The sequence below is a fragment of the Balaenoptera acutorostrata genome, chromosome 16 (genome assembly GCF_949987535.1).
Source record: "Balaenoptera acutorostrata chromosome 16, mBalAcu1.1, whole genome shotgun sequence".
NCBI classification, from domain to species: domain Eukaryota; kingdom Metazoa; phylum Chordata; class Mammalia; order Artiodactyla; family Balaenopteridae; genus Balaenoptera; species Balaenoptera acutorostrata.
The window spans coordinates 71,686,052-71,713,963 of record NC_080079.1 but is presented as its reverse complement, the minus strand read 5'-3'; the positions used below and the strand labels follow the sequence as shown (position 1 = coordinate 71,713,963).

The window sequence follows — 27,912 nt, the reverse complement described above, 5'->3', positions numbered from 1 at the left end:
AAAAGATACAACTTTTTCGCTTCTACTGGCTCTTCCTCAATTCTCATTTTCATTACTAGCCGGTCTACTGTTTTGCATAATGGGTTTGAGAGACAAGCAAGCAAAGACTGTGGCCAGAGCCAGGGTCTCCTTGCAAAGAGGCTGCAGATTTCAAGAACCTTGATATCATGCGGCCTCTTTGACGAGGCTGTTTTCACAAGACCACTCGGTGCAGGGGATTTTGACACAGCTATTGGTATTTTTATCACCAAGCTTCGTGCACAGCAGGCAAACCCAAGCAGCCCGACTCCTGAGCCTCTTCCGCTAATGAGCCTTCCCTCAGCACCACTCCACTGGTCGGGGGCAGTGACGGGGGGCTTGGCTCGGTGGTGCAAGGGTAACGGCAGTGCCACAGCCTTACAGGGAGGGAGAAAGAAGCTGGGAGTTCATTTGCTTTTTAGGACTATTCCACAGAATGGCTCTGTCCAAATGCCACGTTCCCGCCTGCTCTGTGTGTATTTCAAAAAGTGATAGATAGAAATGGATTCTCCCATTGCCCTTGGACGGCAGGCGGCTGGAGAACGCAGACGGGCTCGGGGTCCTCCTCGGGGAGGGGGGCTTGCGCTTACAGAGCGCCTGCTGTGTGCCGGACGCTCGCAGGTGGCTACTGTGGGACCCCATGTCCTGCAGTGGGGGACCTACAGGTGACAAAGACAGTCCTGCTCGTGCTAATGCATGCATTGTTTAATCGCCCACGGGGTATATTTATGGAGAATGAACCAGAAAAACAGTATATATTCTCTGGGAACCGTTTAGTGTCTTAGCTGTAAGTATTGTACTAAGCTCCACTGTATTTACTAGACTGTTGCAATTTGCAATAAATACGTTTTATTTCCAATGTGTAGGAACCAATTTTGTTTTCTTGCTCAATTGCGGAGAACATTGCCTATGGCGCAGACGACCCTTCCTCGGTGACGGCCGAGCAGGTAGAGAAAGTGGCTGGTGTAGCCAATGCAGCTGCTTTCATCCGACATTTCCCTCAAGGGTTCAACACTGTGGTCGGAGAAAAGGGCGTGCTCCTCTCAGGTACCTTTTTGTTACCCCTTTGCGGCAAACACTCTCTAAACATTTCCTGTCGCAGTGTTATTTTCTAATTAGGCTTTTGTCCTTAGAGTTTATGAAATTAACCTTTTTCGTTTTCTCACATGTCTTTTGTATGTGGACAACTCCCCAGTGCCTTTCACTTTCCACCCCAGAGGTGCTTCCAGATTCCCACTGGGGTCCCACTGGGTAGTACTCAGGCCACAGCAGCTTTCTCTCATCCCAGAAGAGATACGTTTTGCAACTCGAGATCCTTGAAAACTGTAGAAAATAAGACAGATACCGCGGATGGCAGGATGACTTGTCCAGGGAGGCAGAGACTGGATCAGGGCAGACGTGCAGCTGAAGGAGCTCCTTATTCCCCACTTCGTAGGTTACGTGTAGACCCAGGACTTACAGACTTTTCTGTAGAGGGCCAGAGAGTAGATGCTTTAGGTTTGTGCGTCACACGTGGTCTCTGTCACAGTCGTCTTATTATTTTTTAACGACTCCTTTAAAACGTAAAAACCATTCTCAGCTTGCGGCTGTGCACAGACAGGCCCTGGTCCAGACCTGGCCCAGGTGGGGTCCGCTCTGCCCCGTCCTGGACGAATGGGGGCCCACAGGGCTGTGACACCACCCGGCCCGTGGCGTCAGCTCACCCTGCAGGTCAGATCGCCCTCGGGGGCGGTGTTTCCAGGAGGGAAAGAGAAAACAGTTCTGTTGCTTTCGAGCGCAGAAGTGGGACCAGTGAATAGAGGAGTAAATTCTTCGTTAAACACAGATTTTTTTTTTATTACAAATGTTCAACTGTACTTCCTTTCCCGGCGAGCTCTGTCACTGGATGTGTCCGAGCAGGGGATGGAGGCCTCCATGTCAGAGTGAAGGCTGCCAGGTTGGACTGGAGCAGGAGTCCTTTCCAGTGCTAAACTTTGTGCTTGAACTTAGACTACAGACAATTTAACACAAAAACGTTTTAAGTTTGTTGTGTATGATTTGTTTAAACGATACGCAGTAGATGAAAAAATGTTTTTTGATAGATTGGGGAAGTTCTGGGGGTTTTGATAGATTGGGGAAGTTCCGGGGTTTTTGATAGATTGGAGAAGTTCCGGGAGTAGAACCGCTACTGCGTGCCTGGAACAGACGTGTCCTTGGGCAGGACGCCAGTGTAAACTTTACCGAGATGGAGGAGTGGGGTTGGGAGCTACCTGTGCTCTGTCCCATGAGCACAGCACCTGCTCCTTTGGAACAGGTGCTGCATGTCCTTCCCTTTGACCAGGATTCTCAAGCTCCATCTCCCAGTGAAATAACCAAAGGTTTTAATCTACCCTGGGAAGGGTGGGCATCTAGCAGTAGGCCCCCCATGTGCTCATTGGCACTGGGGTTTTCAGAGCTGCCCAGAGCCCTTGATGGCCGCTCTGCTGACCCACACCGAGCACTCAGACCCCCACCAACCAGAGAATCTGGAAAGGAAGGGTTTTTCCTCCTTCCCTCGTCGTGAGGGTGGGGTTGCCTGGTTGAGGACAGCTTTTAGCAGCGCCACCCATTTCAGTTTAAATGATTAACTTGTCTTAGATGAAATAATAAGTAGGTTCAGCCAGTAACATCAACCAAAAAGGAATGTTCTCATCACCAAAAGTGGAATTGAGTTTCCTAACATGAACTAAGTTGGGAGGAGTGAGCTGAGTCCTGCTCTGAGACTTCACCAGTTGTAACTTAGGAGAGCGTCCCTGGGGGAAAGGAGAGGGTGGGGTGGAACAGGGATGAGGAGGGGAATTGTCATCTGTCTGTCCCTTCCACCCTTCCCCCACACCGCCCCCCTTGCGTTCAGTAGAATTTGAGTTTTACAAAGGGGGCTGGCTAGAATGGCATAGTCCATCTGTTGCCCCCAGTTTCATACACGCACAAAGTACCGCATGTGTCGGTTGTTCCCTGGGGCAGGAAAAAGAAAACACCGTGAGAGTGGAAGTATGGAGTGGTGTTCTGGGCGGACAGTGGAGTTACCAGTCCCAGCTCCTTTCGCCCCTGTCCATCTCACATACTGCTCGGAAACCTCTAACTTTCTCGAGTTGCCCGTTTGTTTCCTGCTACAAGAGGTGCTGTCTTGGGGGACGCAGCACGTGTGTGGTTAAAAGCGCACCCCACTGTTCAGACCTCGGCTGACCAGCTGTGAGGCATCTCGCAGGATATTTGTGCCTCAGCTTTTCACCTGTAAAAAGAGAATCATTATAGGATCTACTTCAAAGGCTTGTTTTTGAGATGAAATGAAATAATACATGTAATGCATTTAGGAAATGCCTAGGACGTAGGAATTCCTCAGTGTTAGCCATGATAATAATTGTTGTTATTATTAATCTTGAGATAGATGAGGAAACATTATAATATTTAAAACATAGGTTTCTGTTCTCGCATCTATCTCAACTATGATTGGGAGAAACTACCTTCAAATTGTCATATGGCTCATCAGAAAAGCCTATTACCAAGAATTTTTGTTAAGGCCTTCAATTTAAAAATGTATATATTGTCATTGTCAGGTGGGCAGAAACAGCGAATTGCAATTGCCCGCGCTCTGCTTAAGGTAAGCCCGAAGCCTCTTGGCCGGGGTTGGCATTGTTCTTAATCAGGGACCTTGTAATTTGTAATGTGCAACTTTTCTTCTTCTTTTTTCTTGGGAAGGGGCGGGTGGGTATATGGTTGACAGTTCTGGTGAAAGATGAGTTGGGAATTCCACTGAGTACCTGTGGTCCTGGTCCAAATTTAGCAAGTGTTTCCTGAGTATTAGGAGCCAGAGGGAGAACAGTTTAACACACGGATCTTCCATCAAGAAGCATACAGAATATTTTAAAAAAAGAACGTCTCTATGTGTGTAACTGAGTCACTTTGCTGTGCAGCAGAGATTGGCACAGCATGGTATATCAACTATACTTCAGTACAAAAAAATAATAAAATTAAAGAAGCATACAGTCTAACTGGTGGAGTAGTGATTATATCAAAATACCAAAATAATACAAGTATGCTTACTTGTATAATCTGTAATCACCTGCTAAACTGAATAGTACGGACCTGAAATACTTATACAAGACTCCTAAGAGGAGAGGGGAAAGCTGAAAGTCATAGACATTGTATTTTTTAGGAAGTGATGGCCTTCTCCTTTGTTATATAACTATCCTCCTCAGATTTATAGGTGATTTTTTTTAAAAAACAGCTTTATTGAAGCATGATTTACATATCATAAGACTGACCAGTTTTAAATGTACTTTTCAGTGACTTTTAGTAAATTTACAGAGTTGTGCACCCATCACACAATCCAATTTTAGAACATTTCTATCACCCTGATACCCTTTTGCAACCTTTCTGCCTTCCCAGCCCCAGCCTGCCACTAATCTACTTTCTGTTTGTCTAGATTTGCCTTTCTGGACATTTCAGATAAATGGAATCAGGCAAGATACGGTCTCCTGCTTCTAGCCTCTTTCACTAGTATAGTTTTTGAGGTTCCTCCATGTTGTAGCCTATATCAGTACTTTATTCCTTTCCATTCCTTTGTATGGACAGACCACAATTTGTTTATCACCCAAATGTTAATGAACTTTTGAGTTGTTTCCGGTTTAGGGCTGTTGTGAATAGCACTGCTCCGAATGAATAGTGTACAAGCTTTTATGTGGGCATGTTTTCATTTCTTACGGATGGATTCCTAGACAAAGCTAGAATTTATGTGTTTCTCAGTTCTGTGTGTACTACTCCTAGCTAAACTATAAGCAGGACCTTGAGCGTCCATCTGACTCACTTTAGAGCCCCACTAAATACTGTTAGTTGATTCACCAGCAGGTTAAAACTGCACTATGAAGAATATCCGGTTCATTGATCACTGTGATCATGGTTTAAAATCATGTCTAAATCTTCCATTTATGAACTTATCTCAGACACTTATGAGCTTGTTTTTCGTCTTTTGTAGCAGCTTTATTGTGATAGAATTCACACACTCTACAGTTCACCCATGGAAAGCGTACAGTTCAGTGTTGGCGTATTCAGAGTTGTGCATCCATCACCATAATCAATTTTAGAACATTTTCATCACTCCCAAAATAGCATCCACACACCACCCTGCCTTATTTCCCCATTGACCCCAGTCCCAGGTAACGGCTCTGCCCCTGCAGAGGTGCCTGTTGTAGACATTTCCTGTGTGATTTCCTAAGTGGAATCACACACGAGGTGGACTTTTGTGTCTGGCTCCTCTCGCTCAGCAGAATATTTTCAAGGGTCATCCATGTTGTATCATGTATCAGTACTTTATTTCGTTCTATTACTGAGAGTTTGTGTTTTTCTAATAAAATTATGTTTTCTTTTCCTTTTAATGTTTTTCCTTCTTCAGAATCCCAGAATTCTTCTCCTAGATGAAGCAACCAGGTGAGGCTATCTTAATGTGTAATTGGATTACACCAAATTCTTCCTCTATCACAAACTTTTATTCTGTACTTCAAGTGATACGGCTGAGAATGCCTTACACTTTAAAGTCACGGGGTCTGAATTAATCATGACAGTTGGGAGGCAGTGAGCAGGCCGAGTCATGAGTTGAGGGTTCTAGTTCCAATTCAGACATTTGTGATGAATCCCTGATCACCAATCAGCAACTGTGCAAAATGCTTTTAACTTACATGGCAGTAGTTCTATGGAGATCAAGGGTCCAAAGCTTCTTTTTTTTACAGTAACTTTATAATATAAAATATAGATAGTTGACCCAAGAAGTTGCAATTTTGATCATAGTGAAAATTGGCTGCTAATGAGGGGCCAGTGTACGTGTATCAGGAAATACATGCGTGAACAGTGTGCGTGGCCCTGACGTCTTTGCTTTCCTGTGGGCTCTCCTATTTAGTGCACTGGACGCTGAAAACGAGTATCTCGTTCAGCAAGCTCTGGATCGACTGATGGAAGGAAGGACGGTGTTCATCATCGCCCATCGTCTGTCCACCATTAAGAATGCCAATATGGTAGCTGTCCTTGACCAGGGGAAGATCACCGAGTGTGGGAAACACGAAGAACTGCTTTCGAAACCAGACGGGATATACAGGAAATTAATGAATAAACAGAGTTTTATTTCAGCATAAAGAAGCAATTATTGGTAAACTTAATATGAGACACTTCAAAGCAAAGCAGCACTGCAGGAAGAAAAATTTTTAAAAACTCAGGCTGTATGAAATCTGTAAATCATACTTCAAGTTATTTGAAATCTGCCTATTTTTTCCAAAGATTGTAAAATATTGTTTTGAGATCGACCTGTTCTCAAGACCTTTTTATTCAGAGTTTTAATAATTGTAACTTTCTAAATGTCAAGCTCACTGAAGTTATTTTCAGGTTTTGTACTTTTATCTTGGAATATTTTGATTAATATAGTCTGGCACCTCACTTTCTTTTATCTGCTGTTATAAATTGAAGCTATTGTCAAATGACAACTTTTAAAAGGGAATTATAAATAAAGAGCCTAATTATTTTAGGCCACTTTACCAATCACTGTGTAATCTCTTGGTAGTACTCTACCTACTTTGAGTATCATTTTACCAGGTAGCATAATAGAAGGTGAAAATCTAACCCTTTATTTTATCCTGATAATCTCATAAAGCAAACCTGACATATATATATGTGTGTGTGTGTGTGTGTGTGTGTGTGTGTGTGTGTGTGTGTGTATCTATATATATATATGTATATATATAGATACACACACACACAGAAATAGTTAACGTCACATGGCGAGGAGGGATCATGTATATTCCCCATCTCCTCTGTCTTCAGAGGTGTGAAAGTTCAGGGACATGTGTTCCTCTGGGCTGAGACTGTGTTTGGATGTGTGCATTTTCAACATTTTTGGCACATGAGAACCTGATGAGTTGTGAAAAGGGAAGAGGCCCCATCCTTTGAATATGAGAACTTCTGATTTCATTATTTACATATTTGTTTCTGTGAATTTGGGAAGCCAGGCATGAACTGCCAGGTATTATCAAGAAGGATGTAAAAATGAATTTTACATTTATGTTGTCTGAGGCATGTGTCTTGAAAATTATTTTTTAAGAGTTTATAATTCCTAGCCAAATTTTACAGCTTTTTATCAGTTACTTAGTTTTGAAATTTCATTCAATGAGGCTAAATTCCAAAATTATTAATATAACTGTAATGTTCAACCTTAAAACATTTGAAGGAAGCTTACATGTTCTTGCTATTCTGCAGAAGATCAAGAAACCTTAAGAGCTTGTCACTCTTCTGAAAAGAGGACGTAACTAACCGTCTTTCTTTTATTTGTGGTTATAGTTTTGTTCACCTACATTTGTGAAAATTCCTCAAGCAATGCTGACGCCATTGGATTTGTCATATTTCATGTCAGCACCATTAATTTGCTGTTGCCTCAAGAATAAGTACTTTTCTACATTGATAATGCCAGAACCTAAGAAGTAACAGTGCTGATGTGATTAAAATGGAAGTTTTCTCGTGTCCTAAGTATTGATTAGTTTCCTGATTATACTGGAAGAAACCACTATTTCATGATAAGCGTGGAATATTACATTTCATTCTATGTAAGGGAATTTATTAATGAATAAAATGAATTCAGTGAATGAATGAACTCAGTGTTCTTTGAATTAGTAAACAGTACATCTGTGACAGTCATCTTAACAAGCTTTACTTGTTTTCTTCATGGTTTACTACTATGGTATAGTTCTCAGAAAGCAAACAAATACAATCACAAGGTTGGATCTGAGGGAAATCTCTTTGTGCCATAGAAATAGTTACAAAATTGAATTTGATCATTATATTTTATTTTCTTATACAAGGTGTTTAATTGTGTCTTGGGTAACATTTTATATCATGGATTAAAATTCAAGCACATTACATTTATTGTGCACTTTATTTCTATTATTATTACAGATGCAGCTTAATTGTCACTTGCCACTCACTGATAGGTTTTTTTTTTTTTTAATTAATTTATTTATGGCTGTGTTGGGTCTTCGTTTCTGTGCGAGGGCTTTCTCCAGTTGCGGCGAGCGGGGGCCACTCTTCATCGCGGTGTGCGGGCCTCACTGTCGCGGCCTCTCTTGTTGCGGAGCACAGGCTCCAGACGCGCAGGCTCAGTGATTGTGGCTCACAGGCTTAGTTGCTCCGCGGCATGTGGGATCTTCCCGGACCGGGGCACGAACCTGTCTCCCCTGCATTGGCAGGCGGATTCTTAACCACTGCGCCACCAGGGAAGCCACTGATAGGGTTTTGATATGAATCTGCAAGCAATTGATTTATTATGGTCTCTGTGCAGTCAGACCTCTCCGCTAACGATGATCTGTATCTGCAGCCGCTCCCCAGCGCTAGCATCACCACCTCAGTTCCGCCTCAGATCATCAGGCATTAGATTCTCATAAGGAGCGTGCCACCTAGATCCCTCGCATGCGCAGTTCACAGTAGGGTTCACACTCCTGTGAGAATCTAATGCTGCCGCTGATCTGATAGGAGGTGGAGCTCAGGTGGTAATGTGAGCGATGGGGAGCGGCTGTGAATACAGATGAAGCTTCGCTCGCTCACCCACCGCTCATCTCCTGCTGTGCGGCCTGGTTCCTAACAGGCCACAGACTGGTAGCGGTCTAGTAGATAAGCAAAACGAAATTTAAATCACGTGAAAGCCTCCACGTGAAGATAAAATGTCACATCAGTGAGCTTAGTGTTTTGTTGTCTGCTCTCCCAGGCTCCTCTCTGTGCAAGGTCTCTGACCTTGGACCTGACTGGTTCCCAGGAAATAATCACAGATTAAACCATTATAGGCTGTACCCTGTACATGTACTTTTATCAAGTAGGGCTCTATTTAGGGAAATCCATTTTATTCCATAAAAGTGCCAAAGCTGTTAGAAAATAAATGAAAACAAATGTAAATTGTTGTAAAACATTAAGTATATTAATGAAAGAAGTATATGGAAACTGCATTGTAAATGTTCGTTTGAGGGTGTTTGTTTTTCTTGGTTTTTACATCTGAGGCATCATGGAGCTTGGCTGGTAATCTCCATTCAACTCATTCAATAAACATTTATGGAACATCTTCTATTTTGTTAGGTCCTGTGCTAGGTGCTGGCTGAGCCTCCCTCATGAAGCTGACACAGGGGTCCACAAGCTGTGACCTGCTACCTGTTTTGTATGGCCTGCAAAGCTAAGGATGGTTTTTACAGTTTTAAATGGTTAAAAAAAAATTCATAATACATGAAAGGTATATGAAATTCAAATTTCAGTGTCCATAAGTAGAATTTTATTGGAACACAGCCATACTCACTCAGGGCAACAGACAGCAAGCTGGAGATTCTTCCTCTCTGGCCCTTGACAGAAAAAGTTTGCAGCCTCCAGAACTGGGGAAAACAACACACATTCTTCACTGCTTGAAGAACGTTTACACTATGCTGAACTTTAGCGTTATCTCAAGAAGTTCCATTGCCACTAGATGGGGGCCTTGGAAATGATTGGGCGTGGATAATTTCCATGATGAGTTCTTCATTGTACCCCTGCATTTCCATTTGAAGAGGATCATAATTACCGTGTTGCTGAGAATGGAATTCTGATAGTTCTACCGCATCTGCAGGAAATAATCCTGGCTGCTTTTCTGTTGTTGACTGAAAGGATGAGTCCCACATCAATCAGTTCGGTCTTAACAGAATGGGCTGAGTTTTAGGAAGGTTGGACAGAGGGAGGCACACCTAGGCTGAGAATCTTACACACATGCTGCACTTGTGGGGTATCTTTCTTTTTATCTTAAACAAAAATGGGCTTATATTGGACATACTAATTTTTAACCAACCTGCTTTTTTTATTTGATAATATCTTCCTACATCTGCAAGTATTCATTACACACATCCACATGTATTCTTTTTAACCATATAGCATTCTATAATGTGAATATACTAGAAATCTATTGTTGGACATTTATCTTACTTGCTGTATTCTTTGCTGTCATAAACAACATTACCTATATATCTTTGTTTTGATTTCTTTGATTTTTTCCAGACAAATTTCTGAAAGTGACATGGCTAAGTTTAAAGAGCATATACAAATTATAAGGCTTTTTGATAGACTGTCCTCATAAAAGTCTACTAATTCATAATCCCACCAGGAGGCTATATAGTAGGGCCTCTTTCCCCACAGCCTTTTCAACATGAGCTATTTTCATTTTTTAAAACATTCCTGCTAGTTCAACAGGCAAACAATGCTGATGGGTGGTTTAACTTGCATTTCGTTAATTACTAGTGAAGTTTAAGACCTTTTCATGTGTTTTTTGTCATTTTTAGTCTTTGATCTAGTGCTACTTCATGCCCTTCATACATTTCCATTTTTTTCTATTGGGGTAGCTTGCTTTCTCTTACTGATTTTCTTTAAAGTTTACTATTTTATTATAAATATTTTTTCTTCAGATTTTTTTGTGCTTTTTGACATCCACAAATGTAATGGTATCTCTATTCTCTAATTCTCACAAGTGGGCACTATTAGTAGTTTATCAGAGGCTCAAAAAGGTGACACAGATAGTAGATAGCAGAGGTGGGATTTGAAACAAGTCCCATTTAATTCCAGAGTCTATACACTCTGTCAGTTACTACACAGTAGTTATCAAAATGTCCCAAGACAGCTGTCTTGATAACACTCGGGAATGCAAATGTTAGAAATGCAGATTCTCAAGCCTCAGCCCAACGAGGCAGACACCGAGGTGGGGCTCAGCCGTGTAGCTTAGCCAGCCCTCCAGGTGGTGCTGGTGCCCACTTAGGCTGGGGTGCCACTGCACTACACTACCCTTCCTTCTGGATTTCTAGAGTAAGTGGCTGCACTAGACTCGATGAGGTAGAAAGATAAACAGGGAAATGGCAGCACTGGGGAGGGATAAAGAAGCCCTCGGCTGCCCCAAGGCGAACGTGCTGAGTATCTTCTCTTCCACGTGCCTCCTCCACTCTATCCTCCAGGAGGCCAGGCTCCACAGACTGTCCTAGTGTCCTCCTCCCTCACACCCTGGCCTCCCTGCACTGAGGTCACGATACGAACACTCCCAGTCCCCTTCCTTCTGGGTTGCCATGAGTAGGCTGCATCTCCTGACCCAAGGCCACGGCTCTGGCAGGTGGACCTATTTCTCAGGTTCTGGCGACCCCTTCCTTTCTTGGCCCATCTGCTGTTAGGAGCCTCAGGGCTTTACACAATCCCTAATAGTCCTTTTTTTTTTTAATTTATTTTATTTTTGGCTGCATTGGGTCTTTGTTGCTGCGCACGGGCTTTCTCTAGTTGCGGCGAGCGGGGGCTACTCTTCATTGCAGTGCTTCTCACTGTGGTGGCTTCTCTTGTTGTGGAGCATGGCTCTAGGCACTCAGGCTTCAGTAGTTGTGGCATGAGGGCTCAGTAGTTGTGGCGCGCGGGGTTAGTTGCTCCACGGCATGTGGGATCTTCCCGCACCAGGGCTCGAACCCGCGTCCCCTGAATTGGCAGGCGCCACCAGGGAAGTCCCCCTAATAGTCCTTTATTAAACTCTCTACCCAGCTTGAGGGTGCTATCTATTTCCTCTGGGATCTTGTTTGATAGAGTTTACAAGGCCCTTCCTGGGCCCTCATTTCTCCAGTCTCCTCTACTTTTACTCACTTGTCGTTGGTTGGTTTGTCTAAAGTCCCTGGAATGCACCAAGCTCTTTGCTGCTTCAGGACCTTTGCCTGAGGATCCACTGCTTCAAACACTCTTCCTCCTCTTCTTTGCCTGGCTGACCACACGTCTCAGCATAGACGGCCTTTTCTCTCAGAGACCTTGTAGATCTTCTTCCAAAATCAGGTACCCCAGTCATTCTCTGTCAGACACCCTGCTCTTTTCTTTCATAGTACACATCTCAACTTGTAGTTGCGGAAATAAATTTGTGTCCATTTGTTCAGTATCCGTCCTTCTCACTGGCCTGTGACTCCATGAGGGCAGGGCCCGTGGCTGCTTTGTTTACCGTTATAAACCTCAGCACTTAGCGCATAGTCTGGCACGCGGTGGGTACTCAATAAATCCAGAATGAATGAGTGACTGTCTATTCGCCATCCTTCCTTAGTCATACATCTGGACTCCAGGGAAGGTCCTCTGGACACAAAGGTGCTGGCGAGTCGTTCCAGCCCCTGCAAATAGCAACTTTTATAACTGGCTGGTGGACAAACCACTAACCAGACCCACAAAGCCCAAGAACAGATTTATCCCACAAATACCCACTCAGCCACGACTACTCTCATCCCCCTGGTAAGAATGAAACATGGGGGAATGCACGGGGCTACAAAAGCTATAAGACTCAAAGATGAGGTGCGAAGTTGGGTTATAAATCTAAGTGGAAGAAAGAGCAAAGCAGCTTGCCTATATAACCTTTGAGATGACTCTCCTGATGCTATAACGTGCACAAAAGAATGGCTTCCCAGGGGAAATGCCAACACCTGACATCCACATTGTGGTCTCCCACATATGCATATGCCAGTGTTTACTTAACCATTCCCTTATTTCAACAAATATTTAATGAAAGTCTATGTACCTGTTATGGTGTGCACAAAGGGAACAGCTGTTAAGGCATTCAAAAGGAGCTAAGTGTGACAGACGGTTATGTAAACAACTATCATGCAGGGTAAAAATATTATAAATAGCCTCTACGTACGAGCACAGGGGGCAAAGGATAAAGGGATGCCTAGTCCTGTGGAAGGCTGCACCGAGAAGGCAGCACTGAAGTAAGACTTGATGTAAGAGGCAGACGCTTGTGGGCAAAGAGGGAGAGAAGGCGTTCCAGGCAAAAGAAACGTGTGCAAGGGCAATGGAGGCGGGTGTGGGTTAGGGACAGAAAAGCCAGCCAGAGTTAAATCACAAAGGATGTTGCAAGGGAGCTTAGCAAATTACCTTTGGGCAACAATCAGCCAGAGCATTTAGAAGCCCAAGAGCAGCTTCTGGTTTGCCTTAGTTTGTTAAGCGGTGTCGATTAAAAAAATATATTCACAACCTAAAAGTTAAGAGTTGTGTTTTATTTGGTGGGAATTTTTAGGACTTCAAGCCCAGGAGGCAGCATCTCAACTAATCCTGAGAGAACTGCTCCAAGGAGGTGAGCGGGGAGCCAGGATATATAGAGGTTTTGCAACAAAGGGCAGGTAGTCTGAATGTCAAAATATGACTGTTAAAGAAAACCAGGTATGTCAAGTTAAGGAATTTAGTACTTTTCTATGTATGGGAAGATGCAAGAGTCTGGGCTCACCGAAATCATTCCTTTGATGTGCACCTCAGCTATCTGGGGCCTGCATCCTGTGTTTTCATATCCTGAGTTTCCTCAAGGCTCACCAGCTCACCATCAGCTGTGGCTGCAATCGCTGATGACTGACATCCTCTGTTTACTGATACGGCAGGCAATATTCCATTTATCAGCTGGCAGCATGGGAGGACAGTGTTGTAAGACTACACAGAGGCACGGAGACTCAAAAAAGAGGCGAAAGTCTACGAAAGAGGGAAAAGGTGAACACCTGAACCAGGGCAGAGGCAGTGCAGATGTGGTTTCTACTAGAGATGCTCAGTACAATGTCCCAGGCGTCACAGTGGAGGAGAGTGTGAAGAATGACCCTAGGACAGAGCTCTTCCTTTTGCCTTGGCCAACTGCCCAGTTTTACCAAATGGGGCAGAGGTGGTAGTAAGATAGGGGTCCTAATGAAAGCGTGAAACCAGCTTTTAGCGATTGGATTGTGAGGCGTCTGCAGGACTTCCAGGTGAAAGCGTCCACTAGGCGGCTGTCAGAAGCCTGTGGTTTTTGAGCAGGATCTGGTTAGCGATACGGACTTGTGGCGTCACCAACGTGAATGGGAAATGACAAACCTAGAGGATAACATCTAAAACACTGAGTGTGAAACCAGTGTCAGATTTAACACTTTTCCTCCCTTCTCAGCTTGGACCAGGGAAGAACTCTTCATCTCCCAAGAGGCTCAGGAAGGACCAGTGTGCAGAGGCTTTGCGGTCCAGTTGCTGGAGGGCCACCCCCACCCGCCGGACTGGAGAAGGGCACCTGCTTCTCCTGCTTCACGTCCCTGGAAACTCCGGATTCTCGCCACTCCAGGAGGCGGTCACGCGCACACTGTCCCTCTCCGCTTCTAGGGGCAGCCGTCTTGACCACGCCCCGTGGCTCGAGGTTGCCCTGTACGTCATCACCGCGCCCCCTCCTTCCCGGTTTCTCCTGCCTTCCCGACCACGCCCCGCGCCTCGGCGCGGCGCTTTGACGTCATCACAGCGCGCCCCGCGGCCTGGCGCTGCGCTTTGACGTGTTCACCGCGCTCCCTCCCTCCCCTCAGGTGCTCAAGCTTCGTGCGCTGGTCGAGCTTCAGCCTCACGGCCGGAACGTGCGCTCTCTGTAGCTTCTCCCTTGCGTCATGTTTCCGGCCGTCTCCTCTCCGCGGACCCCGGGGCCCGGGGCCCGAAGGGGCCCGCTGGGCGGAGTCGGGCCGGGCTCCACGCCCCGGGCGACCAGCAGGAAGGGTCTGGCCCTGGGGTCTTTGGTCAGCTCCCCGGTGCTCTTCTCGCCGGCCGGCCGTCGTAGCTCGCTGAGCTCGCGGTGAGTGATCGTCCCGGGTTGGGTTTGGCGACTCACAGGCTCACGGGCCTCCAGAAGTCACCGGAACCGGGGACGGCGCGGGACGCCAGAGTACTGGGAGAATAGACCTCTGTCACCCTTGCATCCTTGTGTGTTGTTATTTCAGCCTCGCTTTGATTAATTCATCAATTGAGTCTTCGCGTCATGCACTTTGCATGGAATTACCTTTGTGTAGAGGTGAAGAACACATTGAATTAGAATCAGTGGTTACCCGCCTCACTCTTAGTACCCCTGTGATCTGGTGTAGGTCACTCATGATCTCTTCGTCTGAGAAATGGCGATAACGATACCTGACCTGAGCCTGCGAGGAGTCAATATGAAATGCCACGATGCAGATGTAAAGTGATGGTGGGAGTGAGGACCTCAAACCCTGGAAAATCATTATATGTGCTTAACATACTAACTGCCCTTAATATCCGCTGGTGGATAATTAAAGGGATTTTAGCTACAGAAGTTAGCTTTGTAGCTAAATTAATAGGGAAAAGGCTTTCCATAAGCAATGAGATAAGACTAGTAGTTTTGTTACCAAATAAAAGCGTGGCACACCAGTTCACTTCACTCGTGAAACCGTGGCCTGCATCTCCCCTTTCATAATTAAACTAGAATTTTAGAAGGAGCTAACATGTGTCTTGAGTGGTTTCTTTTGAATTCGTCTATCAAAAATGAATTTTCCCCTGCAAGAAGACGGTAATACTGGGTCTTGAACTTATAGTTAAAATTTATCTATAGAAGTTTGCAATACTTTAAAGGAGAAATGATTTTTAAAGAATACCTTGTATCCTTTTGCGTTTTGTAAAGTGCTCTTCAAATGGTGATCTTGTGATTGTTTTCTACTCCTTTTGAGAAAAGTCAGTGAATAAAAGTCATACTTTGTTTTCTTTTTAAATTTCTTCTTACCTCTCGGTAATCATTGAAAGAAAAAACCTTTGATATAATACTTTAGCAGAAACAATGCTCTCAGTCACTCTGTGCATCTCCTTAATCCTGTGATAAGAGGTAGAATAACTTTTATACTAATAAATTTACACTGGTTTTCTGAATGTTAAGAGGAAGGGAAGAAGGAAATATAATTTCTACTGCTGTATCTGTTATCGAAGACCAGGTAGCAGCAGATACGACCCTGTTTAACGTCTTGATTTTGATTGTATAAATCTGGTAGATTCTTATAATTCTGTGTCTGATGAGAGCTTAAAGATAATCTAACCCAATGTTTGTAAAACTTCTTTGACCACAGAGTATGATAAACTTTACTCTATATTCTATTTCGTTTTTTAAAAATGTTGATTGAGACCCTCAAAATGACCCATAATTTGAAAAACACTGATCTAGTCCAGCCTTCTTATTTCACAGCTAAGGAAGCAGAGTTATAAAGAATTTAAGTGAATAGGTCATGCATCTAATTACTAGAGCATGAAAGTCTGAAGCCAAGTTTTCCTAAATCCTGTCAGTCTTCTTTTTTTTAATGAAAAATAAATTTAATAACACAGTATATATGAGCCAGAGTTTTTTCACTGTTATACTTCATCTTCTTGTTTATCAGAGATTTTCTCTTTATTGTGAAAATATATACATAAAAATTATAATGAATAATGGAAAATTTTAAGTTATGAGTGAAATAATCTGGTCTCATTTCTTTAGAGGAACACCTACACGAATATTCCCACACCACTCCATAACTGAGTCTGTGAACTATGATGTGAAAACATTTGGATCTTCTCTCCCTGTTAAAGTCATGGAAGCCTTAACATTGGCTGAAGGTGGGTGTCATTTTCCATTTGTCTCTGTTAGCAATTCAAAATGAAGCCTAGGTCTGGCATGGAGATTGAAATTTGTGCTTTCTCTGGTATACCTTCACTTCAGTGGAGAGAAATAGGTAGCTTATTTGGTTTTTCATTGTAATTGAGAAATATGATACATTTGGGAAGCAGAATGACTTCATTTTAGCACAATCAAAATAAGTGTTTATGGTTGTACATACTGTATATGCAAAACTTAGTCCAATTTCAAAAGTTGATTGAGTATATGAAGTTTAGCTTTTTAAAGAAAATCCAAAAAACTACTGCCTCACATTACTGGGTTTAATAATGCAGTAGAATCAAGTCTTACCTCCATTTCTGGATCCTATGTAGTACCCTGGAGGCTGTATGCACAAATTTATGTTATCAATTTGGTGCACCATTAGAAGATTCTCTTGGCAGACAATTAGAGTGGAAGTGTAGACGGTGCAGTCAACACAAGCTGTAGAAAGACACCGTTAAGGATGAGGAGTTGGGGTGACTAGAAGAGCAAAGTTCAGAGCATCCTGTGATTTCCTGGAACAGTGTTTTTGAAACTGCAGGTAGTGACTGAAATCAGTTTAGTGGTTCATGACCAGCATTTTTTTAAAAAATGAAGTAAAACAGATTGCAAAATATCAGAGTGCTTCTCATTTTGTTTTATTAAAATTGTGTATGAATGCATCATGATGTAAAATGTATTTCATACTGTGAATGACAGTCACAAAAGTTTAAAGTACTGCGTTCCACAAGAAGGAATATTTCTCATCAACTTAAACCAGCACATCTTGCCAGTAAGTCCATGGGAGCTTCAGGTACAATTATTTTCAGGCAACTAAACTTCCATGAACCTCTGTCATGCATTGTTTCTGTTTTAAGTATATATTTTCATTTCCCGTCTAAAAATTTCAGCTTAAATTGCATTTAAACCTTTTGACACACTCCTGGTTCCTACCACCAGATCATGTTAATAACAAATAATACACAGCCTCAGAGGAGAGAGTCTCTAGAAATCAGGATGTGTAAATTGAAGAGTGTGTAAACTTGAGAGGAACTCGTCCTCACGTGGAAACTTCCAAGTGCTAGTCAGTTGGTGTGCTGTGTTAGCGTCCTTGAGGGTTCACCAGTGGAGGATTTGGAGCTGCTGTAGTGCTTTCAGGAAAAGAAAATATGGAGCAGATACTCCAGTTCAGCAAAAAGCCCACCCTTAACCTAGGTATGATGTGATATTTTAGCTTGTACATTATTGATGCCTTTTATTTTGCCCCTCTACCCTGCCTTTAGACGAAGAGTAAAGCTCACATGAATTAAATTTCTAGGGCCGCTAGTACATTTACTCAGGTTTACCACCAACACGTACAACAGCGACAGAGCAGTCCCCCTTCTCCACAGGCGTGCGTTCCAAGACCCCCAGGGGATGCACCGGACCCTGTGTGTGCTGTGTTTTTTCCTGGACGTACATACCTGTGATAAAGCGTAATTTTATAAATTAGGCACAGTAAGAGAATGTCCAAGTTGCCAGCGTCACGTCTCTGTGCTTCCGGCCATGTTTAAGTAAAATAGGGTTACTTCAACACAGGGACCGTGATGCCGCGACAGTGAATCTGGTGACCTGCACTACTACTAAGTGGCTAGTGGGCGGGTGGCAAAGGAATGCTTCACCTCCCCATCAGGACATCGGGGCAGTGGGAGATTTCATCACAGACTTCAGAAGTGTTATTTCTGGAATTTTCCATGTCATACTTTGGACCGCAGTTGACCACGGGTAACTGATACCACGGAAACCGAGGATAAGGAGTGACTACTGTATACTAATTTAGTTTTGTCACTTAATACGGAATGTAACCCTTTAGGTCACCATATAATGAAGTAATTTATCATACTTTCAAAGAGCTCTTATTTGAAAATCTTGTTCTTTTGAAGGAACATGATTTTTCCTTGAAATATTTTATATATTTAATGAGAAGGTTTATTATTTGTGTTGCTTTATCAGAATTATGAATGTTACTAAATATAATATTATAAAAAGTAAGATATCTGTCTATAACAAAAATTAAGAAATATTAAACCTAGGCCCAAAATATACTTTTTGCCTTTAGATATATTTCTAAAAATAGTTGTCAAAGTTAAATGGAGCTCTTGTTTTGGATATTAATAACTCTTGAATTATTCAAGAGTATTTTTTGTTGCGAGTTAACCTCGTGTGTGTGTGGTGATTACTTTTTTAGGTGAAGATGGTGGCAATGAAGAAGATTTTGGTGTGAGGAAATTTTAAGTTTTTCTTATTCATACTTTAAGATTAATTACGTACCTCATTTTTTTTCTTCAGTTGACGATCAGCTGACTGTTCACATAGATGAAGGTGGATGGGCTTGTCTGGTCTGCAGAGAGAAACTCATTATTTGGAAGATTGCTCTGTCACCTATTACCAAGGTAATAGTTCTTTAGAGAGCTGGAAGGAGAGAGAGGAGAGGATCCCTAATTGGCTCCGAATTTTTACCCTAAATTTTTAGAGTTGTTGGAGGACCGTAATTTGAATCTACTCAAGCATTATAGATTTGCATTTTCATAGCAATATGAAATACTGAGCATATCATTTCAAAAAAGTTTCTCCCCTTATCATGATTTTAAGCAAGATCCATCTTATTTACATTTAAAAATTAGAGACATGGAAATTTTTAATGAATGTCATGCTAGTCACTCTGTCTAATGAAGTCTAAGACTAAAACCCGTCCACATAAGCTGATGAACTGAGTTTCTTAGAAGATAGGAATGTATTTCACTGAATCTACTGAATGATGCATAATAAAATAGGAAAAAATGATACCAATTTTTATAACGCTAATTTAACTTTCAATTGTCAACTTCTCACACGGGGGTTTTCATTTGTACGTACACTACTGTACCCTCAGCAGCGTCTTTTTCCTTCCGCTCCAGATCAGGCATACTCTCCTGTACCACTTGTGTTCACTGGGACTTGGGCTCCCACTTACCTAAACTCTTCACATCTACTGGCCTCTGTACTGCTGCTGCCTAGAAAACCGTGTTTGTAGTTTTAGGAGCATAGGTGAGGGAGAGGGCCTGGGGTGGGCATCCTGAGTTAGCAGAGGAACCTGATACTTGGCTGAGTCTAAGAAATGTTTTCTAGGTGACTTGGAATACTAACTCTGTGGTCATGCTGATTTTAAATGTCAACTAAACAAATCAAGATTAGACTGGGAAAATTCCATGGCAAGCCTACACAGTTCTTTCAACCAATAGACTTTTTGGTCTGGGAAGAGATTGGAGTAGTTTATATTAAGGGTCTGGCGTAGCTGTAAAGTTTTCTTGATTCTATATCTCTTAAAATATTTTGTTTTAAAATTACTGAAAATGATGAAAGCCTGATCAAAAAGATATGAGAAGAAAGAGTATTTGTAGAATGGTATTTCCAGCAATGAATTAGAATCTAAAATATGCAGAGAAAGGAAATAGTGAAGCCAGATGCATATTCACAAAATTGGATTTGACATGAAAGATTTTTTGTTTGGATTTGTTCTGTAGTTATCTGTTTGCAAAGAACTTCAGCTACCACCTACTGATTTCCACTGGAGTGCCAACTTGGTGGCTCTCTCTTACTCTGCTACCTCAGGTGAAGCACATTCTACTCAGGTAGGTGACTTAAATGCTTATTGAAGTACATTTTTTAAAATAAGGGAGTTCTAAAGTTGGAGGAATCATCCAGCCCAGTTCTGAAACGTAGCTATAAAGCTACGGGAATCAAGACAGAGAGGTAACGGCAAAGAGATGGACACACAGGGCAGTGGAACAGAATAGAGAGTAGAGATATAGACTCACTCAAGGGTGGCCCTTTGATCTTTGACAGAGGTGCAAAAGAAATTCAGTGGATCAAGGATGGTCTTTTCAGTAACTGGTGTTGGAATCATTGGCTGTCTTTATGGAAAAAAAAAGCATTCCTCCTAAACCTCATTCTTTATGTAAGGATGAATCCAAAATGGATCATAGATCTAAATGTGAAATGTAAAACTAAAAACTTTTGGAAGAAAACAGGAAAAAAAATCATCATGACCTGGGATTAGGTGAAGAGTTCTTAGAAATTACCAAAAACATGATTCATAAAAATAGATAAATTGGACTTAATCAAAATTTAAAACTTGGCTCTGCCAAAGGCACTGAAAAGAAAATGAAGAGAGAACTACAGACTGGTAGGAAATATTATGAATCATATATCCAACCAAGGACTTGTATGTAGAACATAAAATGAACTCTCAAAGCTTAGTAAGAAAACAGGCAGCCCAATTTAAAAATAGGACTTGAACACTTTACCAAAGAGGATATAAGGATGTCAGATAAGCACATGAAGAGGTGTTCACATCATTAGCCATTAGGGAAATGCAAATAAAACGAGATACCACTACAGCCCTAGTACAGTGGCTGAAATGAAAAGCACTGACACTACCAAGTGCTGGCGAGGATGTGGAGCAACCGGAACCTCATACGTTGCTGGTGCGCCTGCTGGTGGTACAGCCACTTGATTTTCACTTCTTATAAAGTTAAAGTACCCTTGCCATATGACCCAACAATTTCATTCCTGGCTATTTACTTTAGAGAAAGTAACGCTTATGTTCACACAAAAAACAGTACGCTAATGTCATAGCAGCTTTATTTGTGATAGCCAAAGGCAGAAACAGTCCGAATGTCCTTTAACAAGTGAATGGATAAACAAACTGATTCATCCGTAGGATGGAATACTACTCAGCAGTAGAAAGGTATGAGCTACTGATACATGCAGCAACCTGGATGAATCTCAAAGACGTTATTCTAAGTGAGATAAAGGTTATATTCAGTGTCAAATATAACCAGTGTCAAAAGGTTATATTCTATATGATTTCATTGGTTTGGCATTCTCGGAAAGACAGAACTATAATGATGGAAACGGTGATTGCCAGGGGTTAGGATAGGGAAGGGTGTGACAGTAAAGGGAAAGCGTTAGGGAGTTTTGGGTGCAGATGGAACTGTCCCGTATCCTTATCGTGGTGGTAGTTACATGAGTCTACACGTGTTTTAAAATTCACAGAACTGTAAAAAGCAAAAGATTTTATGCAGTCTGAAGAGAAACCAGAGTATAAAAATTCACAGAACTGTAAAACAAAAGGGGGAAAATGTCAATTTTACTGTATGATAATTTTTTAAATTTGAAAAAAAGGAATTTTTATTTCTGATTTCTGTTAATCAATAGTGCACTGCCCTGGTTTCTTTATATCAGTGTCAGCAAACTCCCGATTTGGGCTCCTTCTTTTATTGTGGTTGCTGAGTGTTATGGTCTTGTTTTGAGGCTGTTGCTGTCATGGTTGCCACCAGAGAAGGATCCATCCGCTACTGGCCAAGCCTTGCAAGTGAAGACACCTACACAGAGACGTCCGTAGATCTGGGAGGTGATAAGACTTACAGTTTCCTAACAACAGTGCAGGTATATGATAGATATTCTTTTATATTTATTGGTAAGCTGTGCTTTGGCTTGGAAGTGGGATTTGAATGACTAAAAATTTGGGGTTTTGAGCAGATCATACAGGCAGGGGGTGAGGGGAATCAAAAAGAGGCAAGAAGGGCTTCCCTGGTGGCGCAGTGGTTGAGAATCTGCCTGCTAATGCAGGGGACGCAGGTTGGAGCCCTGGTCTGGAAAGATCCCACATGCCGCGGAGCAACTGGGCCCGTGAGCCACAACTACTAAGCCTGTGCGTCTGGAGCCTGTGCTCCGCAACAAGAGAGGCCACGATAGTGAGAGGCCCGCGCACTGCGATGAAGAGTGGCCCCCGCTTGCCGCAACTAGAGAAAGCCCTCGCACAGAAATGAAGACCCAACACAGCCAAAAATAAATAAATAAATAAATAAAATTAAAAAAAAAAAAAAAAAAGAGGCAAGAAAAGAATGTCAGGATCTAGGATTTGAACACTTAGACGGAGGGAAGCCCTTCTCATAGGGCTCTGAAATAGTAGTGCATGCTAACCGATGTTATTCATTTCTGTCAGAAAGATCTTCATAAAATGACTTAGAAACTCTTAGACAGTAGGAGGAATGGTTTGCTAATATATACTCTGCAGGTTTACTGAAGAAATAAAATCTGATACTTGATTTGTTGAACCTGCATGATGGTGAACCTGTAACTTAAAAATCAGAATTTAAAAATACATGCAGTTAAAAAAATTGCAACAAAGTTATTCTGTGTAGAATTAATATTAAGTGAATGGATTCATAAGTAAGTGATTTTAATAAAATAGCATTGTTCTTTTTCTTTTAGATTTGTTTTAAGGTACAGATGATTTCCTTCTGTATCAAAGTGATTTATGTTAATTTTCTTTTCTTAGTCTTAAATGCTTAACTAATTTTGCCATGTTTGTTCACAGGGAGGAAGTTTTATTTTATCCTCATCGGGAGGCCAACTGATTCGCCTGATACCCGAAAGTGTAGGAAAAATTCATCAGCATATCCTGCCTCAAGGGCAAGGTGTGCTTTCAGGAATTGGTCGGAAGGTTTCTTCTCTTTTGGGAATTTTATCTCCTAGTAGTGATCTCATAGTAAGTTGATAAAATAACTTTGTTTTACAAGCTTCTTTCTTAGTGAAATCAATAAGTTGGCAGTTTCCTATGAAGTTGGTATTGCCTCTGTATGAACAGTGGTGTACATGAGATGAAAGCTTTGATCTTTCAGTGAAGCATTTTTATTATGATGGTCAAATGAGTTCATACCCTATAACGTTAATATTCTTAAGTCACACAGATTATCTTATAAGTACATTCTTTGAACTAAAACTATGATATAAAATTATAAATGTGTTTAAGGATTAATTTTGCTTTCTAGACGTAACCAAAAGTGTGTTCTCCACCCCCATGACTCCAGCCATTTGTGTGGATGACTCAAATCTATGTCTGCTGGGCTTCTGCCTCAGTCTCTGGAATAGTGAAGGGAGGCTGATGGGAACTAACATGTGGGGGGCATCTGCTCTCTGCTAGGTGCTCCATGATTGTTACCTCCTGTAATTATTAGATGACCTGTAACATAGAGAGCTTCACCTCCAATTTGTAGATGAGGAACTGGCCTCAGTGAGGCTAAATTGCCCAAGGTTACAGAACCACTCAGCGGCAGATTCATGCCCACGTCTGTTTGAATTGAGAGCACACCTTTTTTTTTAAAAACTATGCTGTTCCCTCTGATTTCAGGTTGCTATTATTATCTGCTTCCTTAACTGGTCTTTGAACCTAAAACTTAACATGTCTGGAAACAAATTGCTCATATTCTCTTCTCTCCTGTTGACCTACAAAACTCGTTTCTCTTTTGACCTGTTTCTAATGACACTGTCACTTTTTTCAGAGACCCGGGTATAAAACCCTGATGTGTGTGTGTGTGTGTTTCTCTCTCTCTCTCCTTACCAGGTTCTCTAGGTTTGGCTTCTTTCATGTCTCACTGCCATCCCCATCTTCCTGCTTCCATTGTAAGGCCCTAATATGCACTCTTGGTAAATTTCTCCTAAGTCTTGGTGCCAGTCTGCTTTACTCACTGTTGGCCCCTCCGGTCCCATTGGTGGCTAGAGTCATGGTGACAGGAGAAGTGGAGACAATTAGGGTTTTCACTCAACAGTCCTGTATACCCAACTTAAAAAACACATCTATTCTTCAGAAGCAAGAAAGACGAGGTAACATACCCACGTGGAACTACACACAGCCCTACCAGATTCCTTCTCCTGTAACACAGCTCTTGTACTCAAGCCATTGAGACTATCGCCCTTGCTTATTAGGTTTACAAACGCACATTTAAGACTGTGCTGTGTGTGAACCTTATTTTTGCTTCTTTCCTAGTTATAATCCACATTCCAATTTAGCAGGACTAAATTGTCTAAATGTGTCTTGTTCTCTGAAGATCCTGTGACTTTCCCACTTCCCAACTCTGCTCTTCCTGGGCTTTCTGCCTTTATATTTCTGCCTGTGGAAATCCTTCTTACTCAAGGTCTGTTTCAGGATCACTCCTTCCTTTGAATCCTAAATGAAGAATTCTGCTAGGATTACTAATCAAATAGTTATAAAATGTACTAATTTTGAATTTCAGAAAAATAGTTCATTAACATTAGAACTTAATAATCTATAAACTTTTTTCTCCTCTCCATATAGCTTTCAAGTGTCCTTTGGGATAGAGAGCGATCAAGCTTTTACAGCTTGACAAGTTCAAACATCAGTAAATGGGAATTAGATGATTCTTCAGAAAAACAAGCACATAGTTGGGATATAAATAGAGTCCTGAAGGAAAACATTATTGATGCTATCTGGGTAAGGAACGGTAACATTCTTCTCTGTAATTTTCATTTATGTGAGATTGCTAGTTCCTTTCGTTGTTGTATTTATTAGAACACATTTCAGTGTGATACACAAAGTTTTAGCCATCAGATAAGCTGAAATGGAGTAGTCAATCTTTAGAAGGATTGGAACTCACTGATTTATTTAACTTTTTAAATGCATACATTCATTCAATAACTGTTTGACTTACTGTGGATGAGGCACTTTAGTAGGTGCTGGGGATATAAAGGTGAAAAGAAATGATTCCTAAACTCAAAGAGCTTACATTATTGATATTTTCATGTAGGGATCTGAAAGTAACTATGAAGCTATTAAAGAAGGGGTCAACATTCGGTATTTGGATTTGAAGCAAAACTGGTAAGCAGTTAATTTGTCATGAAGAACATAGGAGTTGTTTGGAAAAACAAACCGATGTTTGTTATAAAATGATGAGCAGTCTTGCTATCTGTTTTTCGAATGCCTCTAATGCTAATCTTATACCGTTATGTCTTACTAAATCGTTTTGTGTTGTCTAGAGGTGCTAGTTCATTTGAGAAGTACAGGCAGTTGTCGGCCTTCCACTGTGTGCTCCATTAGCTGTCTGCCCTCAGCAGGGATCCTGTGTTCTGCTGTCACAGCCGGAGCCTCTCAGAGCCGCCTGCCCCGCTGCTGGGGGTCCTCCGTGCTGTCATTTTTCCCAACTCAGAGGAGACGCCGGGCGCTCTTCTCCAGCCCTTTTTCGGTTGCTGAAGGAGCTTTAGCCTGTGTTTGTGGCTGTATTGAATAAAGGAAGGATGGGGTGAGGTTTTGTCGTGGTGGTACAAGTTAGAACTCGGTCATGGTTTATACTCAGAGTGAATTTCCTCTTAGAAACGGTGCTCTAAATGGTGCTTAAGATCCCAGGTTAGGCTTCCCTGGTGGCGCAGTGGTTGAGAATCTGCCTGCTAATGCAGGGAACACGGGTTCGAGCCCTGGTCCGGGAAGATCCCACATGCCGCGGAGCAACTAAGCCCGTGTGCCACAACTACTGAGCCTGCGCGTCTGGAGCCTGCGCTCCGCAACAAGAGAGGCCACGATAGTGAGAGGCTCACGCACCGCGATGAGGAGTGGCCCCCGCTTGCCACAACTAGAGAAAGCCCTCGCACAGAAACGAAGACCCAACATAGCAATCAATCAATCAATTAATCAATCAATCAATAAATAAATCTTAAAAAAAAAATCCCAGGTTAGTCTGATAAAGCTACTTAATCCCATGTTATTGTTTAGCTTTAATACCAGAGACCATATGGAACTTAAAAACCATTTGTAATATGACTTCTGTGGCAGAGTTCATAATGAGTGCAAATACATGACCTGTAGTTTTTCAAAACACAACTTACCGGAAGTTAAGGACTATTTTTATGTGTTCTAGAGTAATTTAGTTTAGTAGAACAAATTCTACTTGTTTCTTGGCTTGAAGTTCTGCTGTTTAATTTTTCTCTCTTGGGCTATTGAGACTATCAGGATCCTTCTTTATAGTTTCTGAAAACCTCATATGTAAACTATCAAATAAGTAAAAATAATTTTTTACTTATTATATATATTTAATTTCCCAAAACAGTTTCATTAAATACAGTGTATCTTGTTTTCATTTAGCATTACCAGACCTTCATAAATTTAGAACTGCTGCCAGGACACAGCCCACTGTGGGTGTAGGATGCGGGAATGCGGACGATTTTTCATGTATAGTTTTCAGAATGGAGACCTGGGTTGAGAACAGAGAAACATGCTTAGGACTGGCTGTGCCGAGGCAGACCCTGGGCGCCTCCCCTGGTGCTGTCATGCTAACACAACTTGATTCTCGTGGGGCCTGTGAGATGCAGCTCTCATCCTCCTTCTGGGCCCCCTCCCCACCATAGCTCCAAATGACGCGGTCATCGCTCTTATGTATACTCTTGTTCCAGTGATCCGTGCAGACTGTTCCACGTCTGGGTGGGTCTTTTCTGTTTAAGAAGCACGTGTGTCTCCCTGATGCTTATTGCTCCTCCTTGATCGACTGCTCATTTTGGCCAGAGCTGCAACCTCGGCTCCTATTTGCGGTGAACAGCCTTATGAGTTCTTTTACCAGATTATTACTAATGCAAAGCTCAGGTAGCTTCATTCTGGATTTTTTGAAATCATAAATGTATTGCCCTGTATATACTCGCATAAAAATTTGTCAATTTAAAAAAGAATTTTTGTTTATTTATTTATTTATTTTGGCTGCACCGGGTCTTGGTTGCGGCACGTGGGATCTTCATTGAGGCATGCGGATCTTCTCTTGCGGCACATGTGCTTCTCTCTAGTTGTGGCATGCGGGTTTTCTCTTCTCTAGTTGTGGCGCACAGGCTCCAGAGTGTGTGGGCTCTGTAGTTTGTGGCATACAGGCTCTCTAGCTGAGGCACGTGAGCTCAGTAGTTGTGGCGCGTGGGCTTAGCTGCCCCACGGCGTGTGGGATCTTAGTTCCCCGACCAGGGATCGAACCCATGTCCCCTGCATTGGAAGGCGGATTCTTTACCACTGGACCACCAACGAAGTCCCTGTCCAATTTTTACTGATTTGCAGAATTGGTTATCTTCGTATCATCTTTACTACCTAAAATAGCTTCATGTTTTTTTAATCAGGAAGATTTTTTTTATAAAGATGTCAAATGAAACTGGTCCGAGCACCACTCCCTGAGGAATCCTCTGTTAGCTGTGTCTCCGGGCCTCGGGGGGCACCCCGTACCCCACGGCGGTCCAGTCTTTGGGGTGGCTTCAGTGTCGAGCCTCATCTGGGCGTGGCCGTCTCTCCCTCCCTACCTGGTGCGCAGTCTCTGCGGCCTCGCTCACTTCCTTCTTACGTGTCATCAGGAGCTCTTTAGGTCACTGCCAGTATGTTCAGATGTGGGCCAGTGTCCTTGAATTCTTCTCGGGAATTCAGGTAGAAGTGATAAGGTCTGGGGAGCTGGAGGAAGAGAACAGTGGAGAAGGGAAATGAGAGCCGCGTTAGGACTGCTTGGTTTGAAGTGCATGTCGTCCAGCCACTAGCTCGGTTTATTATTTTTAGTTGTCAGTAGAGGGTGCTTGCCACCCTGTTAATATTTCTGAGACTTGAACGAGAGTTGCTAAAAATGCTACTAAGT

General features: G+C 42.3%; 2 protein-coding genes across 3 annotated transcripts in view; both read left to right on the top strand.

The window, feature by feature from the left end:
* Positions 1-7,513, top strand: part of ABCB10 (ATP binding cassette subfamily B member 10) — a 34,477-nt gene extending 26,964 nt beyond the window's left edge. Inside the window, exons 10-13 of the mRNA XM_007182359.2 lie at positions 885-1,065; positions 3,594-3,637; positions 5,429-5,463; positions 5,930-7,513. Coding sequence (XP_007182421.2) covers positions 885-1,065; positions 3,594-3,637; positions 5,429-5,463; positions 5,930-6,161 — 492 coding nt within the window. The 3' untranslated portion in view covers positions 6,162-7,513. The remainder of the gene's footprint in view (positions 1-884; positions 1,066-3,593; positions 3,638-5,428; positions 5,464-5,929) is intronic.
* Positions 7,514-14,327: 6,814 nt separating this feature from the next.
* The window catches only part of NUP133 (nucleoporin 133), a 51,711-nt gene continuing 38,126 nt past the window's right edge, over positions 14,328-27,912 (top strand). For both annotated transcript variants that reach the window (XM_057530824.1, XM_007182358.3), the window contains exons 1-8: positions 14,328-14,632; positions 16,310-16,428; positions 18,776-18,879; positions 19,990-20,097; positions 21,782-21,916; positions 22,851-23,021; positions 24,609-24,764; positions 25,078-25,148. In XM_057530824.1, coding sequence (XP_057386807.1) covers positions 14,451-14,632; positions 16,310-16,428; positions 18,776-18,879; positions 19,990-20,097; positions 21,782-21,916; positions 22,851-23,021; positions 24,609-24,764; positions 25,078-25,148 — 1,046 coding nt within the window. In that variant the 5' untranslated portion in view covers positions 14,328-14,450. The remainder of the gene's footprint in view (positions 14,633-16,309; positions 16,429-18,775; positions 18,880-19,989; positions 20,098-21,781; positions 21,917-22,850; positions 23,022-24,608; positions 24,765-25,077; positions 25,149-27,912) is intronic.